General features: G+C 45.7%; 1 protein-coding gene across 3 annotated transcripts; it reads left to right on the forward strand.

Annotated features, from left to right (window-relative positions):
* Positions 1-399: 399 nt before the first annotated feature.
* LOC135881396 (cytochrome P450 2H2-like) lies at positions 400-11,573 on the forward strand. Of its 3 annotated transcripts, none has more exons than XM_065408045.1 (9): positions 400-579; positions 1,951-2,113; positions 2,565-2,714; positions 5,751-5,920; positions 6,763-6,939; positions 8,179-8,320; positions 9,297-9,484; positions 10,329-10,470; positions 11,392-11,573. In XM_065408045.1, exons 1-9 carry the CDS (start codon positions 400-402, stop codon positions 11,571-11,573), a joined length of 1,494 nt encoding a protein of 497 aa, XP_065264117.1. The 3 variants fall into 3 exon arrangements, with proteins under 3 accessions (XP_065264117.1, XP_065264118.1, XP_065264120.1); XM_065408046.1 differs by having other exon boundaries at positions 5,751-5,911; XM_065408048.1 differs by lacking the exon at positions 6,763-6,939 and having other exon boundaries at positions 5,751-5,911.
* Positions 11,574-16,925: the final 5,352 nt, after the last annotated feature.

Below are 16,925 nucleotides of genomic sequence, written 5' to 3' on the forward strand. Positions count from 1 at the left end.
TGCTCCTGGCCCACCCCCAGGAAAAAGACCCTGGTGATGGCGGCTCCTGCCCTTCCCTCTGCCAGTTGCAGGCACACTTAGCGCCTGACTCAGGCAGTTTGGAGAGCCTTAGAAGTTTTCACGTGATGATTAATTTTTGTGCTCTGTCACTGAGTAGACAAGAGGCAAACACAGATGATCTGCAAACAAAGGTTCGAAGGAGTTCATTCCTAGTTTGTCAATATCCAGTAACCTTTGTTAGCCCTAGATAATCTTGTTGACCTAGAAGAATTGAGAGCTGCAGTTGGCTAATTGCTTGCACTTGCCATTGTACTTTTGCACCATACAATATATAAAAGGTGAGTTCTGAAGTACAAAGTAACCCCCTGCCAGAACCCAGAATAATTGCTGCACTCTGCAATGGAACCTCTGGGAGCAGCAACTGTTTTCCTGGTGATTTGTGTCTCTTGCCTTCTTTTCTTTTCCGCATGGAGAAAGAGGTCTGGAAGCGGGAAGCTGCCTCCTGGCCCTGTTGCTTTTCCCATCATAGGGAACATGCTGCAGCTGAATGTGAGGAACTTGCCCCAATCTATACATGAGGTAAGGGGGCTTTCTCCTTATCCAGGGCTTTGGCTCAGGTGGGCGTTAAGCAGAGCCTGGGGAAAGAGAACTCTGAAATTTCTGGGGTTTGTATAGTGGCTCAACTCCTCACTTTTAAGGCTGAATATTTTTTCCACAGAAATATTTAATCTTGAATGCTAGATACAACCTGTTCCTGGCAATGTGTTATTTTTATGATAATGTGTCTTATTCACAGGTAAACCAGAATACACCCTCTCAGTTGTGCTGCAGCCTGTACAGGTTATCCTGCAGTGGGGAGTGTGGTCTGGTGGGTTAAGCAGGGAAATGGCAGACAGCAGCCTTGGGTTCTGGTCCCAGCTCTACAATTGATTCCACGTATGTGCCTGGGGAAACCACTGAAGTTCTTTGTGTGTTTCCCACTTGTAAAATTGATCTAATGATACTTGCCTTCTTCACAGGACAAGGGTAAGGCCTAGACTGTTGCTCTACTCTGTAAATTTGACATATCCCTCCCAGGTGGAGATCCAGAAAGGACAGTGATAGTAGAAGGGCTCCCCTCCCCACACACATCCATGATCCAGGGATGAATTGCCTGATGGGAGGACTCAGGTCCAGTGTTCTGATGGACTTAACTTTCCTTGGCCAGCTGCTCCAGAGAGAGAGTGAGGCTGACTCTGTATCCTAGTGGTTAGGCCTAGGCCACTCGCCCAGGATGTGGGAGACCCATGTTCCTTTTCCAATGACTATTCACTTATTGATACGCAATGGAATGGATTCAACAGGAAAGTCCTGCTCCAGAATGACCCATAGTGTGGTGGTTTAGGCCTGAGCACTCTCCAAAGAGAGGGGAGACTTGGATTCAGATCCCTTCTTCACATCAGGTACGGGAGGGAGGGGAATTAAACCCGGCTCTCCCACATCCCAGGTGAGTACCATTCCCACTAAACTAAAAGTGATGGGGGGGGGGGCAACCTCCTCCTCCTCTTCTGGAGCCTGGTATATGGGGTCTAATCTGTTAGGTGTGATTTAAGACCAGATGAGCTAGGGAGGGCAACATTGCATTGGACGATCCAGCCAGGGCTCGGGCATGTGTTAGGCACTGGCCATAAGGACTGAGGTAGCCACGTGCATGCCCAGCAACAGATGTTATAAGTGCCTCAGGGAATTCAGGGGTGGAAACTTAGGCACTGAGGGAGTTTAGGGGCCTAGAGGGTTAGCTGGGGGTTTTCAGGATCTACATTTTGCATTTAGGTGCCTATATCCCTTTTTGGGTGTAATCCTTAGTGGCAGGAGAGCTCTTTCATCAGTTTGTAATTTGATCCACTCTCATTCTTATTCTTAAATGGATTTAGTAAAAACGTATTGGTCCTTTGTGTTAATCTTTTACAGCTCAGTGCGAAGTACGGCCCGGTTTTCACAATATACTTGGGCTCACTGCGGGTTGTGGTGTTGTATGGACAGGAGGCTGTGAAGGAAGCTCTGATTGATCAAGGGGACGAGTTCAGTGGAAGAGGAAAACTGGCACTGGCTGACAAGCTTGCCAAAGGAACAGGTACATTTCTAACAACTTCAGCATGTAGCGCTGATGTTCTATGTATGTGGAGAACACGACAGAGAAGACAGCTGGTGTTTCACTTAGTCCTGTTCTTTGAAGGATACTAACTTTAGCCACCTATTTATGTCCCAGTGTATTTCTTATCTTTACATGGTACCAGTATATGTACTTTGCTCTAATTACTGTGACAGTTTACACTGTGTTAGAGAACAAAATACAGCCATTGGGCATGGCAACCAATGGAATTATTTTAAACAGCAATGAGATTAATGTGTGGGATTTTGAGTTACATACACATATCAATGTAATGTAGTGTCTCCAGTAGAACACACATACAATAATGTTTGTGTTCACGTTGAAACTTTCAATGACCAATATTTCCTTAGGTTAGAAATTTAGCAAATTTAGTCTGCCCCCGCTCCTTTCATTCCTGTCCTCCCTTTTCCAGGCATTATATTCAGCAATGGGGAGCGGTGGAAGCAGCTTCGCCGATTTGCCCTCACCACCTTGAGAAACTTTGGGATGGGGAAGAAAAGTGTTGAGGAACGGATCCAGGAGGAAGCCCGTTTTCTGGTGGAAAGGCTCAGAAACACACACGGTGGGGATTTGCTGCATGTAATTTGGAAACTGAGTCAGATAAAGACTCTTCTCTTCCTTTATTTTGTGATATTAACTTTGGTTCAAACACCTTATAACTCAAGCCCAGGGGTGGCCAACCTGAGCCTGAGAAGGAGCCAGAATTTACCAATATACATTGCCAAAGAGCCACAGTAATACGTCAGCAGCCTCCCATCAGCTCCCACCCTCCAGCCCCCAGCGCCTCGTACCTGCCAGCAGCCCTGCCAGTCAGCACCTCCTGCCTGCTGCAATCAGCTGTTTTGCATGCTCACGAGGCTCTGTGGGGGAGAGGGAAGAGCAAGGGCATGGCAGGCTTGGGGGAAGGAGCAGGGGCCTTGGGGGGAAGGTGTGGTGTGGGGGCAGGGCCTGGGGCAGATCAGGGGTTTGAGCAGTGAGCACCCCCTGGCACACTGGAAAGTTAGCATCTGTAGCTCCAGCACCTATGCAAGGAGCTGCATATTAACCTCTGAAGAGCCGCATGCGGCTCCGGAGCCACAGGTTGGCCACCCCTGCTCAAACCATTAGCTGCACATATAACAATCTGTGTTAATGTAAAGGAAAAATATGTGAGAAAAGTTCCTGAGATGACCTTTCCTGGCTGTTATTTCCCATGTTTTCTACCCTCTGATCTGTGGCCAATGGGCAAATGGAAAATGTTTGTCCAGAGTAAGCAGAAGCTAACACAGTGAACCATGTTAGAGTGGATTAGTTTATCTTCAGTGTGTTGGGCTAATAAGACACCCAGGCCCACAGCTTCCTTATTTTGATTTTCTTCTCTGCTAGATGCCTGATACAAGTCTGGCACCTACATTGTATGGGGATGGCCTCCCGAGGAACGTTTGAAATCATTGTGTAAATTTACAGTGCTTTCTAAGTGATGATTATTATTTTATTATTTATTTATTTATGTTCTATTAGTTTCTAGAGGTCCCAGCCAAGACTGGGGCTCCTTTGCCTATAGGTTGTGTTAACAAACAGTTTGAGACAGTCCCTGCCCCAAGCAACGTACATATTAAATAGACATGAAAAAGAAAAAGTGGAGAAAGGAAGAATTATTTTCTCTCTTTTAGAGACGGGGAACTGAGACAGAGAGAGATTAAGTGACTTGCTCGAGATCACACCTGGAAGTTTGTGGCAGAGCTGGGAATTGTCTCCAGATTTCCTGAGACCCAGGCCACTGCTTTAACCACAAGACCATCCTGCCTCTTGCAATATACAGTGCAACATTAAGGGCTAAAATGAAGTTGACTGTCCATCTGGGTGAATTGTGTGTATGAGAGGAGAATGCACGGAGAACCTTCCCCATCCATGATACAGACACAAGAGAGAGCCACTTCACTGCTATTGCCACTTGTGTATCCTGAGCCAAGGGAAGCTGCTCCTGTAGATAATGACTCAAAAGGAATCTGCCTGGGTGAGGGACAGAGGTGAAAGTAAGCCGCTGCAGTAGCAGCGGCTGGAGCCCCTGGCCCTTTAAATCGCCCCCAAGCCCCGGGGCACCCAGCCACGTCTGCAGCTGGTAGCTCTGGTGGCGATTTAAAGGGCCTGGGGCTCCCAGGCTCTGCTACCGCAGCCGGAGCTCTAGGCCCTTTAAATCTTAATTTAAAGGCCCCACCTCTTCCGGTTGAGGCCATGCCTCTTCCGGTTGAGGCCCCGCCCCCCAGCTCAGGACTTCAGGTACCGGTAAATCCCTTAAGTTACTTTCACCCCTGGTGAGAGACATGAGCAGGAGTCTGCTGTGAGGCGAGAACACACTGCATGGAGAAAATGCTGCTTCTGGATGTACTCCCTGTGCAATGTGGTCTCAAGTCAGAGGGGTGAAGCCTTGTAGACAATTCCTTTGAATATTGTATAGGCCCCAATGCATATTAGGAGTTTGTGATGATGCTACAAGCAATGGCTCAGGTAGAATCCTCTGAATGCAGGATCCTGTTCTGAAAGGGATACTGTCTGTCAGGCCTGTGTAAAGAGCCTATGGCACACAGGCAGGTGTCACTCAGAGAGGGACTCATGGTCCCTGGTTAGATCAGAGTTTGTCAGGCAGAGAGCAGCAAAGGAGACAGAGTGAAAACTGATTCCCAGCAAAATGGGGATAATTATTTAATATAAATGTACAGAGATAGCATTGGGGAAGCCCTATGTGGAGAATGAGGGAAATATCTGTGTTATTTTTCATGTGCACCTCAGTTTATCTGTGTGATATTATCCTGTACTGAATTAAATAAAAGGAGGCTGAAAGGGGGACACCAAGAGAAAATGAAATAATGGCAAAGATAAGTACGGTCAGAGAGAATGCCAAGGGTAATAATGGAGAAGCTGTTAATTTGAGAACACGCCCAGCGTAGCTTCAGCTATTTGGCAAGTATTCTCTTCCAAGACAGAAACTAGCATCCAACAGGGATACTAAAATCTTAAGGATTTTCACCCAAGCAGGAAGGGGGCTGAGTGAGATGGAGGTAACTGGGCTGAATGGAACTTACCAAAGCTTGCAAGGAAAGATTGTTTAGGTAAAAGGAATGTGTGTAGAAGCCTTTATTGTTTCTAGTTTTTGCTCTGTGTGCTGCATACCTTTGGGAGGATAAATAACGCTTTGTTTTGGAGAAGCTGTTTTTGAGTCACTTTGATCCCCCGCTGGTCACAGGTCCCTGGAGGGAAAGGGCTCATGGGTGCCCAGCACAGAGCAGCCTGTCATGCTACCATAGTTGGGAAGTAGTGAGTCTGCCGCCCAGATATCCAGTCCAAGGGTGGTTGGACTGAGGGGTTCCTCCCATTCAGAGAGGGGCAGGAACTCAGGTCTGTCACCTGAGGGGGGCTCTCGAGAGGGACTGAAAGGGGTCTAAAGCCCAGCTTACCCTGGAACTGTGACACCATAACTCACCCTCCCCAATGAATATTAGGGACTGCACTCTTGGCCTGGGGCCAGGACATCCAGAACTTCCCAATAACATCAAAGGATGTGATGCTGTAGCTGAAAATACTAAATTCAAAACTGGACCCTGGTTTGGTTTTATTGCAGAGCGACCCTTTGACCCCACCATCCCTCTCACCCATGCTGTCTCCAACATCATCTGCTCCATTGTCTTTGGGGACCGGTTTGACTATGAAGATCAGAAGTTTCTGACATTAATTAAACTCACAGAGGAAAACAATGAACTCCTTCGTTCTCTCCTGGGACAGGTGTGTTCAGTGGTTTTTCCCACTCTTCTCCTTTATAATGGAGGAAGGGACAAAGATTTCTTTCTTTTACCATTCATTCTCCTTAAACAATTGTTATTTCAGATTCCCTTAATGTTCCTATTCTCCTCACTAGGCTGCAGCTATTACCAATCCCAACCTCAAACTTGTTTCTGAGGATTATTTAAATTCCCACACAAAACACTTCATTTGCTCAGAATTAAAACATTAGCAATTAAAACATTAGCATCCAAACCATTGCAATTCACATGCCTTAGTATATTCACAATGGGATGCCTGAATGTGGTCACATTCCTCACCCACAAAGCAAACTCCTTTTCATTTCCATTACACAGCCACTCACACATCCCATTGCTGAAAACCTCACCAAATGCACAACAGTTGAACTCAGTCGAAATCAACGGAGTTACAGCAGCAGAGAATTTGGCCCCTTCACTCCAACCTGAGGAAGACTAAGATATCTTTTACTTGTAAAGTCTATAATGTTTTATTACTGCCTATGAAAATCTGTAGTCCGAGTTAGGTTTGGGAACTTGAGTGTGATTTTTCAAGAAAAGCATGTGAATATTGGGGATGGTTTTATGTTGGAAATAATGGAGATTATTGTAGCGAATAGAACTGAGTGTCACTGCAGTTTACGTGAGGAATATGTGTGTATCGAGTAGAATGAATTAGTGAAGCTGGAGAAGTTCTTTAGAATCCATTTGCACAGGAACGTGCCACAGAAGTATTGTATCGTGCTGCTGTAACTAAGTCAATTGGGCCAATTTAATCAATTGATTATTTGTTATGTCCAGATAAACAAAGCTGTGCTTTTCCTTCCATCATTCTAGCTGTACAATTTTTTCCCAACTCTCATGGATTATATACCTGGGCCTCACCAGGAGTTACTTAAAAATTCAGAGGAGTTGAGAATATTTGTTCTGGAGAGAGTGAAGATGCACAAAGAGTCTCTGGATCTTAGCTGCCCTCGAGACTTCATCGATGCTTTCCTCATCAAAATGGAACAGGTAAGTGAGGGCAGCAGCCCTTCCCCTTTGCTGTGGAGTGGGTTATACCTATCATGGGTATTTATCACTCTGTACAAGACCGAAAGGCAGACCTGGTTTCTGCCCCTGGAACTTAAAGCCAAGCCCTGCTCACCTCATTTGTGTGAGTAGTGCCGATGATGCCAGTGAGACTACACCAGTGAGTAAGACAAACAGGATTTGTCTCTAAGGGTATCCGCACACTGCAATGAAAGACCCACAGCACAGCCACGGCTGGCCTGGGTCAGTTGACTTGGGCTTGACGGGCTTGGTCTGCATGGTTATAAAATTGCTGTGTAAACATTGGTGCTTGGGCTGCAGCCCAGGTTCTGGGCCTCTTCCCTCTTTCTGGGACTCAGAGCCTGGGCTCCAGCCTGAGCCCGTATGTCTACACTGCAATATTATAGCCCCTCAACCTGATCCCCACGAGCTGGAGTCAGCTGACCCAGGCCAGCCGTGGTTTTTTTTTTGCAGTGTAGATGTCTTAAAAGGACAGAGCACCCAAACCAGGTATCAAAAGCGCTTGGAAACAGGTAGATTGGCTCTGTTTGTAATCTAGCCATTGAAAGAGTTTTTATTAAGTGGGTGGACAGAGGCACTTTTACTGCTCTGTATTAGCATCAGTGGAATTAGCAGGAGAAAGCAGTTTCAAATGGCTGCCTATGTCCACACCTACAGACCTAACCTATTACCTGCTTCTTTGGAAACCCCTCCTGCTAATCTCATGTAATATTTTGCAACGACAGCCTATTACGAGTTCTATCAGTGCACTCCTCGTTCAACAGGTAGCCAGGCATTTGTGTTTTCAGTGGGTTTTCGCTTCCATTGGAGCATAAAAATTGGTTAGAAACATTTGGTTTCGTTTCTAATTCAAGGTTATCAAGGCAATTAGTGCTGCCCAGGCAAACAAAATAGGAAAGCAAAGGAATCAGCAACAAGTTCAATGTTAACAGTTAGAAATACAGATGAAAACTAACTTGGTTACTGTAATGCTCCAGTTCTCCTTTTTACAAAAGACCACAGGTTTCCACAGCAATGGCCTAAAGCACCCCGCAGTGCTACTGCAATCTCCAGGGGTGTGGCCCATTTTTTGTAAGGATTTTTATAAAGATACCGAGTGGGTCACAGAGCACGTAGAAGATGAGAGGGTTTGGGCCTGTATGAATAGATCCCATACTCTTACAGTCAATGATCAAACAACTATAAGAAGTCTCTCTACAGGAGCAACAGAATGGCCAGTCGGAATTTAACACTGAAAACTTGGTGAGAAGCACAATAGACTTATTCCTTGCTGGAACAGGGACATCAAGCACCACCCTGAGACATGGACTCCTGATTCTTCTGAAATACCCAGATATAGAAGGTACCACACAGACACACACACAATTTTAAATCTTGGGGAGATGAGGGGATTGCATGGCTCAAGGAATCTCTAATGGGTACAGACCCCTGTCCCTTAAGTCACCAGATCAAATCTGGCTTGGGCTGGAAGTGAGCCATGTCACCACTGTGTGCAGGCTGATTTATGTGAGAGGTGTTTGGGGCTGAGTGTTTTAGTTCAGTTTGTGTAGACAGGTGTCTGCATTCGAAGAGCACTATCACAACTGCCATTACTCGGCCTCCTTATGGGCGATTTCAGCACAGGGCCTTCAGACTGAGTAGGCCATTGTGACTGGATTCCTTTCTCACCTCACGGTTCATGTTAAGGCTCACAGGCCAGGGGAAAGTGTATGTGTTTGTGTGGGGGAAGCCTGCGCTGCCATTGGCCAGATGGTGCCTGGTCTGTGGGTAACAGGTACCTTTGGATTCCAGGGCTGTCAGACGGGCACCCTCCACTCAGATAAAGGCAAAGCCATTTCATTTTAGGATTTAGTCATCTTGTAGGTGTCAGGATTGAGTAAGGGCTTAAATCAAAACTCTGTCAGTGCTAGAGATTTATCAAAACCCAGCTAATATACAGTGCTAATTTCCACCTCATCAGCTTCCTCCATGCTCATGTGGATGATTGACTTTGGTGGGGGGAAATTTTAGGCCTCAGTCTCTTGTGAAGCAGTTAGTTATATGCTCTGGCGATAATATCATACTGTGCTCTCTTTTATAACGTAACCAGGCATGAGCCATATCACTGCCCTAATAATTACATTATAGGCATTTTGTCCTAGATACCATGTACAATGGTTTCTGTAACCCAAAACTAACCGTTATATTGTTATAACTTGTTATATTCCCAACGTGCATCTGCTGAGACGTGTGTATTTCTTACTATGTGACAGAATGGGGGCAAAATTATGGGAATCGTGTTCTTTAGCTTTATTGTTAACCTGTTCATTTGATGACAGAGAAAGTTCATGAAGAGATTGACCGTGTGATTGGCCGAAGCCGAAGCCCCTGCATGGCAGACCGAAGCCAGATGCCCTACACAGATGCTGTGATACACGAGATCCAGAGATTCGTTAACCTTGTCCCATTGAGTGTCCCACATGCAGTGGCCAGAGACACTCATTTCAGACAATATGTTATCCCAAAGGTTAGTTCTCAAGGTTTCTTTGAAAAATCCAGTTCTTCTACCTTTTCCTTTTTTCAGTTTTGAATTATTCACAATAGAAATGTTTGCCCTGGTTTGAGCATGACAGGTATTTTCACAATTACCAATAATGCTCCAGTTATTATTAGCATGAAGAAGAACAGAACCCTGCATTCTGCAGGCTCATCTCTCCTTCTAGAAGAAAGGCTTAGAGCCTAGTTCAAGCTTTTATATGTGGAAAAGATATGAAGCAAGTGTGCAATAGTTTCCCTCTTTTTGGGAGCCTCTTTTGGGAGGTCAATTTCTGAGATGATTCCATCTCCACCAATCTTTAGGTGTTAATATACACCACAACTCGCAGTGATCATGTCCTAGGTTGCTAACTGAATTTCACTTTGAGTTGTATAGGGCTTTTTAGCATTATCATGCTGTTAGTTTAGTTAGTTAGTTATGGGGAAACTATTGGTGTGATGACTAAACTATAAAGACAAGGGAAACTCAACTGCTTCCAAATAGCAGCTAAGAGATGCACCTAACACTTCTGGATCTTAGCCAGACTTTTCCAAACCTCTTTGATGTAGAAACCAGGGTCGTAATCTAATGGGAGCAGCCTTTCTTATGAAATTCCAGGATCTAGTTGTTCCAGGTGGGCTGCAGTTTGGTGGGGTTACCTTTTCTCATGGAATCTGAGTATTTCTAGATCTGGTTGAAGGCATGAATTTTCAGGGGATGCAAGGAAATGAAGGAAAGAAAAATGTGTCCAACAAATCAGCTCAGTGAATTCTGGAGGCTTTTTGGTTTGAACAGTATCCACTTAAACGTTCTTTATCTGTGTTTACTAAATCAGGGCACCACTATATTCCCTGCTCTGCAATCGGTCCTAGGTGACAGCAGAGAATTTCCAAAGCCAGAGCAATTTAATCCGGGACATTTCTTGGATGAAAATGGTGCCTTTAAGAAGAGTGACTTCTTCATGCCTTTTTCTGCAGGTAAAAAAAGCCATGTTTATTTCAGATCCCAGACCATTCTCTCTTTGCTTTGTCTTGAGTATACAAAGAGTTTTCAAACTGTAGTCTGCAGAGCCTTTTCGGGCCATCCCTGAAGCAGAGCCTCTCACAACAGCAAAGTGTCTGTCCATCTCCAGTCTCCTTTTTAAACTAATTGAACACGCACTACTCTCCGCTCTGCCTGGCAACTTCACATCTTCCTTTGTCTGTCTGTGTCAGCCCACTGTGGATGAATTGTGAGTCAATGTGCATGCAAAAGGAAAATTGAAGGGAGTAACATGCAACAGGGCAGAAGCTGGCTGCATAGTCACCTGGAGAGAGATCAGCAGGGGCTGCTTAACTTCTCAACTTTACTCCGATCAGTGAAGATCCCGACACTCTGTTAATAAACCCTGAATGCAGTTCTCCTCCATTCTGCTACTCAGCATGCCTGCATCTCGCTATCTGTTAATTCCGCCTTCCACTCAAGAATCACTGTGTTATTCCTCCCTTAAACATATTAACTGGCTCAGGACCTGCATTAACTATTCCTCAAACCCCACATCTGCCTACCCGTCTCCACATATTGGTATTTTAAAAGCTACTTATTCTATGGAACTCAGCCTTTAAAATGATCTGTGAGTGGCTTCTTAAGCCCCCAAATAATATAAAACTTAATCCTGCCTTGAGTGCAGGGGACTGGACTAGATGACCTCTCGAGGTCCCTTCCAGTTCTATGATTCTATGAAATTCTTTTATACCTTCCTGAACTCTGAGAGACGGCCATTATCCTCCATGTAGTTACCCTGAATCACTCTGTGCATCTAATTTTAATCTGGAGGTTTACTTCCATTGTAACAATATTTAACATATGTTGCAAAGAAAGATCTCCTGCATCTCCTCAATATTCCTTTTTCATTGCAGGGAAGCGGATTTGCGTGGGAGAGGGTCTGGCTCGGATGGAGATATTTTTGATACTGACAATGATTTTGCAGAATTTTACCTTGAAATCTCCCGTTGACCCCAAGGACATCGATATAACTCCACTACCAAGTTTAGTGGTAAATTCACCAAAACCATACCAGCTCTGTGTTTTGCCTCGATAAAGACTATGAAAAGTCATCTCAATGTCCTACACCAGTAGTGAATTTGATTATCTATGATCCTGGACTCATTAGTACAGTGACAGAAATGAACTCACTGTCTTGAAACAGAAAGTTAAATAATCTGGCTTTTTAAGTAACTGTGATTTAACAAAATTAAATGCAATGCCAAAAAAATAACTAAGTCATGTACAATAACCCAGCAATATTCTGAGACTGGCTCAGGTGTGAACCTGTTCCTGACATAAACTGGGTATGTTTTCAGTTCATTTGTGGTGCAGTTGACAACAATGGAAACTTCTTTTGACAGCCATAAATGCTGCTTTATTTACAAGGAGCTAGTAACTGTTTCCACTCTTGAAGTCTGATCAGCCAATCAGAGTAAATTGTGGTGATGTAATGCTTATGATTGGACAGCCTGCTTTGATGTGGGGAGTTTCTGTGGCATTGGACTGAACTAGAGTCCTCCCTCCCCTGTTCATTCATGTAATTTCAATTTAGCTCAGTGGAATTAAACTTTCACTTAATAAAGATTCTTCTTATTTCTCCAGCTAACCTCCATGCTCCTATATATTTATTTAATTAACTTATTTATTGTAGCTATCTGACACATTGCAGGTCAGGGACCGAGCTGGGTTGATGGTGCCTAGGGCAAGAGAAGTTGTGCAATTGTCTATGTTTAGCCTGTTGATCAGATACCCTATGCTAGGGACCGTTACACCTACAGGCGTCACATATACATCACCCTTAGGAGACAACGTTAGAAGCTCCCAATCTGTGTGCTTTCCTCTCCTCTCCCTTCTTTTCTCCTTCCACCTCTCCGTATCAAGTCATGTACTCCGCTGCCTCTGTACCTGGAGGGACCTCCTCCCTGTCTTCATTCACCAAGGACCTTTTCTGCTCCAGCAATCTCTCCTTGAAAACGAACCCTCCCCTTTGCTTTGCCTCATCAGTCATCCTCCACCTCCTGGTAGCTGCCAGGTTTGTGTAGCTCCTTGTGTGACATTTCACACTGGTGACATGAAATCCCCAGATAGTGGGAGCAGTAGTTGGGAGGCAGGCATGGATCCTTCTTTCCTTAAAATCTACGATTATGTCCGTTCCCCTACTTTGTTTGATTTCTGCTGTCGGTGAGACCTTGGGGTCTTCTTACTCTCCAGGGGTGTGCCAGTTCTCAGAAGGAGAGGGGTGCGTTTGTATATAATTAGCAAGTTAAAAGGAAAAAAAAGTGAATGCAACCCAAGCCTTGTAGAATATCCATATTATAACAGGAAAGTGAATTTCACTTTTGTGAAAAATTTCAAGGTTTGGGGAAATTTTCTTATCCTGAATTGGTACAAAAAGCCAAAAGTTTGGCAAAATTCATAGACATTAAATTCTGCAATCTTTTGTTTTGGAAACACCAAAATATTCCTGCAATGGAAACATTTTAGTATTTCTGACGTGAAATATGCTCCCCTGGCTCGCGGGCTGCTCAGAAGAAGCTGGGGAGCCAGGGAATTTGGGAGCCTGGTTTCCATGGAGCCATGACCCTAGGAGCCCTGGCCCTGCAGCAATTCTCCAAGTGGACTGACAAAGAGCTGGAAACCCTGGCTGCCAAGCTCCTTGCCAGGTGGGCTGTTGAGGAGCCAGGGTACTGGCAGCCCAGGCTACTAAGGAGCCTGGGTGCCCAGGAGCCCTGCCAGCTTGCCAGTTAGATTGCCAAGGAGCCAGGTGGGCAGGTGAATTGGCAGGGAACTAGGCAGAGATGTCATAATTGACATGTTCCTGTGAAATGTTTCACTGTTGATTAATTGGCATTTTCAATTAATTGGCCACCCCACATTAGCTCTGAGCAGGGATCTATGGACCAGGAGGGGCCTATTAACCTTAGATGCTGCATCTGAAGGGGAACCAGGAAGTGATATGGCCCAATGGCAGGTGAATCTCAGCTGGGAGAGGAGCTGGCCTAGGAGTGGAAAACCAGTGAAAGCACAAATAGGCTGCAGGGAGGAGGGCTGCAGTCACTCCCTAGAGGGAAAGGGAGTTGGCAGGTCCAAGGAGGAAAACCAGGGGGGGGGGCAGTAATCCCTGGGTTCTGCCTTGGACTGGGGAGTCTGACAAGAGGCCGAGAGCAGTGAAGTAGCTACAGGACATGGAGGAAACTCTGGTGGTAAACTCAGAAATAGGCAATGGGGTAGGAAGGAGCACAAGGAAACAATAACCGGAGATCAGCCTGATCAGACCTGGCTTGCTAGTCATAGGGTCCGGGGGCTGGAACTTGGTTTAGCAGGCAGGCCTTGGGTTCCCCTACCAGACACTGGCAAAGTGGCACAGGACCTGGAGTTGGAACAGAAGACTGCCTGAGATGGCATAGGGACAGCTTGTCCGGTGGGATTTTGTCACGCTGAAGAGGAGGACAATATAGAAACCAATTTGGAGGGCCGAGTCACGAAGAGGGAGTACCCTGAGTCAGAGAGATGGAGGGGGATGGGGTCCAAAGCATGAGCAATTGACAGAAGGCAGTGCCAGACAGGGTGAGAGCTAATTGCAGTGCTTAATTTGTAATGAAATAGGTGCCAGGGTTCAAGCAATTTTTTTACTTTCATAACTGACACAGCAAGGCCAAAGGTGCCAGGGCTATGAACTGCCAAGCCTAGACCTGTCAGGGCTCAGCCCTGGCAAGCCCTGGCACAAAGTAAGCACTGGCTAATTCCCACACATAGCCAAAAGGAGGCGCACTTCAGTGAGTAGACCACTTTATATATGTCATTATAGCCATAAAATATACTGTTTCCATGTGAATTGTTGTGGGTGCTGCACGACCCCCGTCTCTGTTTAACTGTACCCTGTTGTTGTTAAGTGCTGAAGGCTGGAATGTTGTTGCCTCGGTAACGCTATTCAGGCTGCTCCACGTCAATGTTACTAGTATTAACAGGTAGTGCAGCATGTTAATTTAGCCGACCTCAATATTACTCATAAAGAAAGACCTCAGGCACTGTTTGGTGACAAAGGCCCTTGGCCAGGTTTATTGCCCTAAAAGCACAGTCCTAGTGCCCTGGCTCCGTGGTTACAGGTTCACAAACACATGAGTGTCCAGAGGCAAGGAGTGGCTCAGTCAGCAGTGGGACTTTCTGCTGTCCCCCCAGGCCACACACAGGGTCAAGGTGAGGTACCCCAACATTTATAGACTGAGGCAAACAACTGGGATACACAACTTATGTACCACCATACGTATTTCATGACATCTGTTTGCTCCTGATATTTTGGATAAAACATCTTTCTTCATTGTTCTGTCAGACCACCTGATCCTCTACTAGATTGAGGTGTATCTGTACTAGTCTTCTGAAAAGTATTTACGTAAATATCTAGTTTGGTGTAATTGTGGCAGGACCAGGCCTGCTCTGGTTCACAGCCTTTGGTTCAGTCCTTCAGTCTTGCACCAGGCCCAGTGCTCCAGGCTCTCTCTCTCCACTACATCTGTCATCATCATCAAAACATCTGAATATGTTATCCATTATTTAGGAAAATGCTTCCATTCATACTCTAATCATGTTCTTCTGTCTCTGAACCATTCCATTTGCTTTCATGTCTGTCCTGTCGTCTTTGTTCTGCCTCTTTTCTGAACATCCTTGTACTCCTTGGTGTGGCTGATTTCAAGAGGTTTCTTGGTATCCTGTAGCTGCTATTCCTTTATTCCCATTCCGTCTATTGTTCCTGAATGATTCACCTTTTCTCACACACCACTGCCCCCCATGTTACAGATTCATAGATTCCACGGCCAGAAGGGGCCTTTGTGATTATGGTCTGACCTCCTATATAACACAGGCCAGACAACTCTCCCAGAAGTAATTCCTAGAGCAGAGCATTTAGAGCACTGGAATTGGACATAGTATTCCAGCACCAGTTACACCAGTGCCAAATACAGATGTAACATACACTCTCTACTCTGACTTGAGATTCTCCGGGTCAGAGAGTCTTCAACATAGGGTGTTCCCCATCACAGGGGGCAGACCAGATCTTTGCTGTGAGCAGCAGCTTAGGGCCGTCGCCTAGGAAGAGTTCCACAGAATTCTCTGCCTCCAAGCGGCATATGCAATAGACTCCAGAGCTTTCACACGATTTTTAACAGATTTTAAACTAATTTTCCTTCAGTCATCTCATTGGCTTGGAAGTTTTTCTCCTCAGAATTGCTCAACTAAAAAACCCGAAACCCACCTATTTTGACTTTCTGAGGCATGTCTGAAGGACAGCACCTCTGCTCCCCACTTCCTTCAGAAATGGCAGACTCAGGCAGCAGGCTGCAGAAACTCAGTTTCCAGCCAACTTGTGGGCAAGGTCCACACCAAGACAGTGGAGCAGGCTGGAGCAGAGCCAGTTTCTGGTCAGCAGCTAGGCAAGGTCCACGCTGAGATGGTTGAGCAGGCCGCATGGATGCTCCTTTCATAGAGACCAGGCCCGAATCACTGGCGTGGAATTAGAGGTAAGACTTTCAAATGAGTTGTGAGGTGCTTGCTGTATAAACCAGGGAGCAGAAAGGATGTGTGCGGGGGGGTTAGGAGATGCTTATTTTGGAGTTAGACTCTTCTTCCTGTTTCCGTTCAATTACAGGAAAATGCATCTCTTTCAAGCTCATTTAGATTCAAAGTTGGTTGTGTCACCTTTTCATTGACTCAGTACCTTCCCGGGTTTTCCTTAGAAGTCTCTTCAACTTATGACTATGTAGTTTGTTAAGGCATATATGCATTAGAGTTGTAATTCTGGTTAGTGACAGACATCAAGCTTACGGCACAGGCTACCCTGTCCCAAGCAGGTGGCCAAATTTTGCAGACTAAGGAGGGGAGTGGCTGTAGTACTGTGCATGGCCTGAAGGGGGCATTGCAGAGTAGTCCTCTCAGCCACACCACCCTTGGCGGGGGCGGGTGGGGTGGGGGAGAGAGCCCAGTGCTGGGGCAGCAAAGGGTGCGGGTGGGGATGAGAGCCCAGTAGTGGGGTGGGGGGGAGGCCAAATTTTTTTTTGCTTGGGGCGGCAAAAAACCTAGAGCTGGCCCTGCCAAACATGTAGAGGAGGTAAGGCTGTTTTCTCAGTACCAGTTGTAAGGTTGTAGGCAGGTATTAAGCAGAGCCTGGCAGCAATTCCATGTCACTCATCTCAAATTTCTGACTTCTTATTCTACAAAACAATCAATCTTGGATGCTAGATGTAAACTTTTTGGGATAATATACTGCTCGTATTAGAGGGGGTCTTATTCATAGCTAATCTGGAGTGCCCCCCGCAGCTGCACTGCAATGGGTATGAGTTATCACAAGGTGGGGACAGCACTCTAGTGGGTTGTGTAAGGAAATAGCAATTGGGCGCATTGGGGGTCTGTTCTT

Source organism: Emys orbicularis, chromosome 7 (genome assembly GCF_028017835.1).
Source record: "Emys orbicularis isolate rEmyOrb1 chromosome 7, rEmyOrb1.hap1, whole genome shotgun sequence".
Lineage (NCBI taxonomy): Eukaryota > Metazoa > Chordata > Testudines > Emydidae > Emys > Emys orbicularis.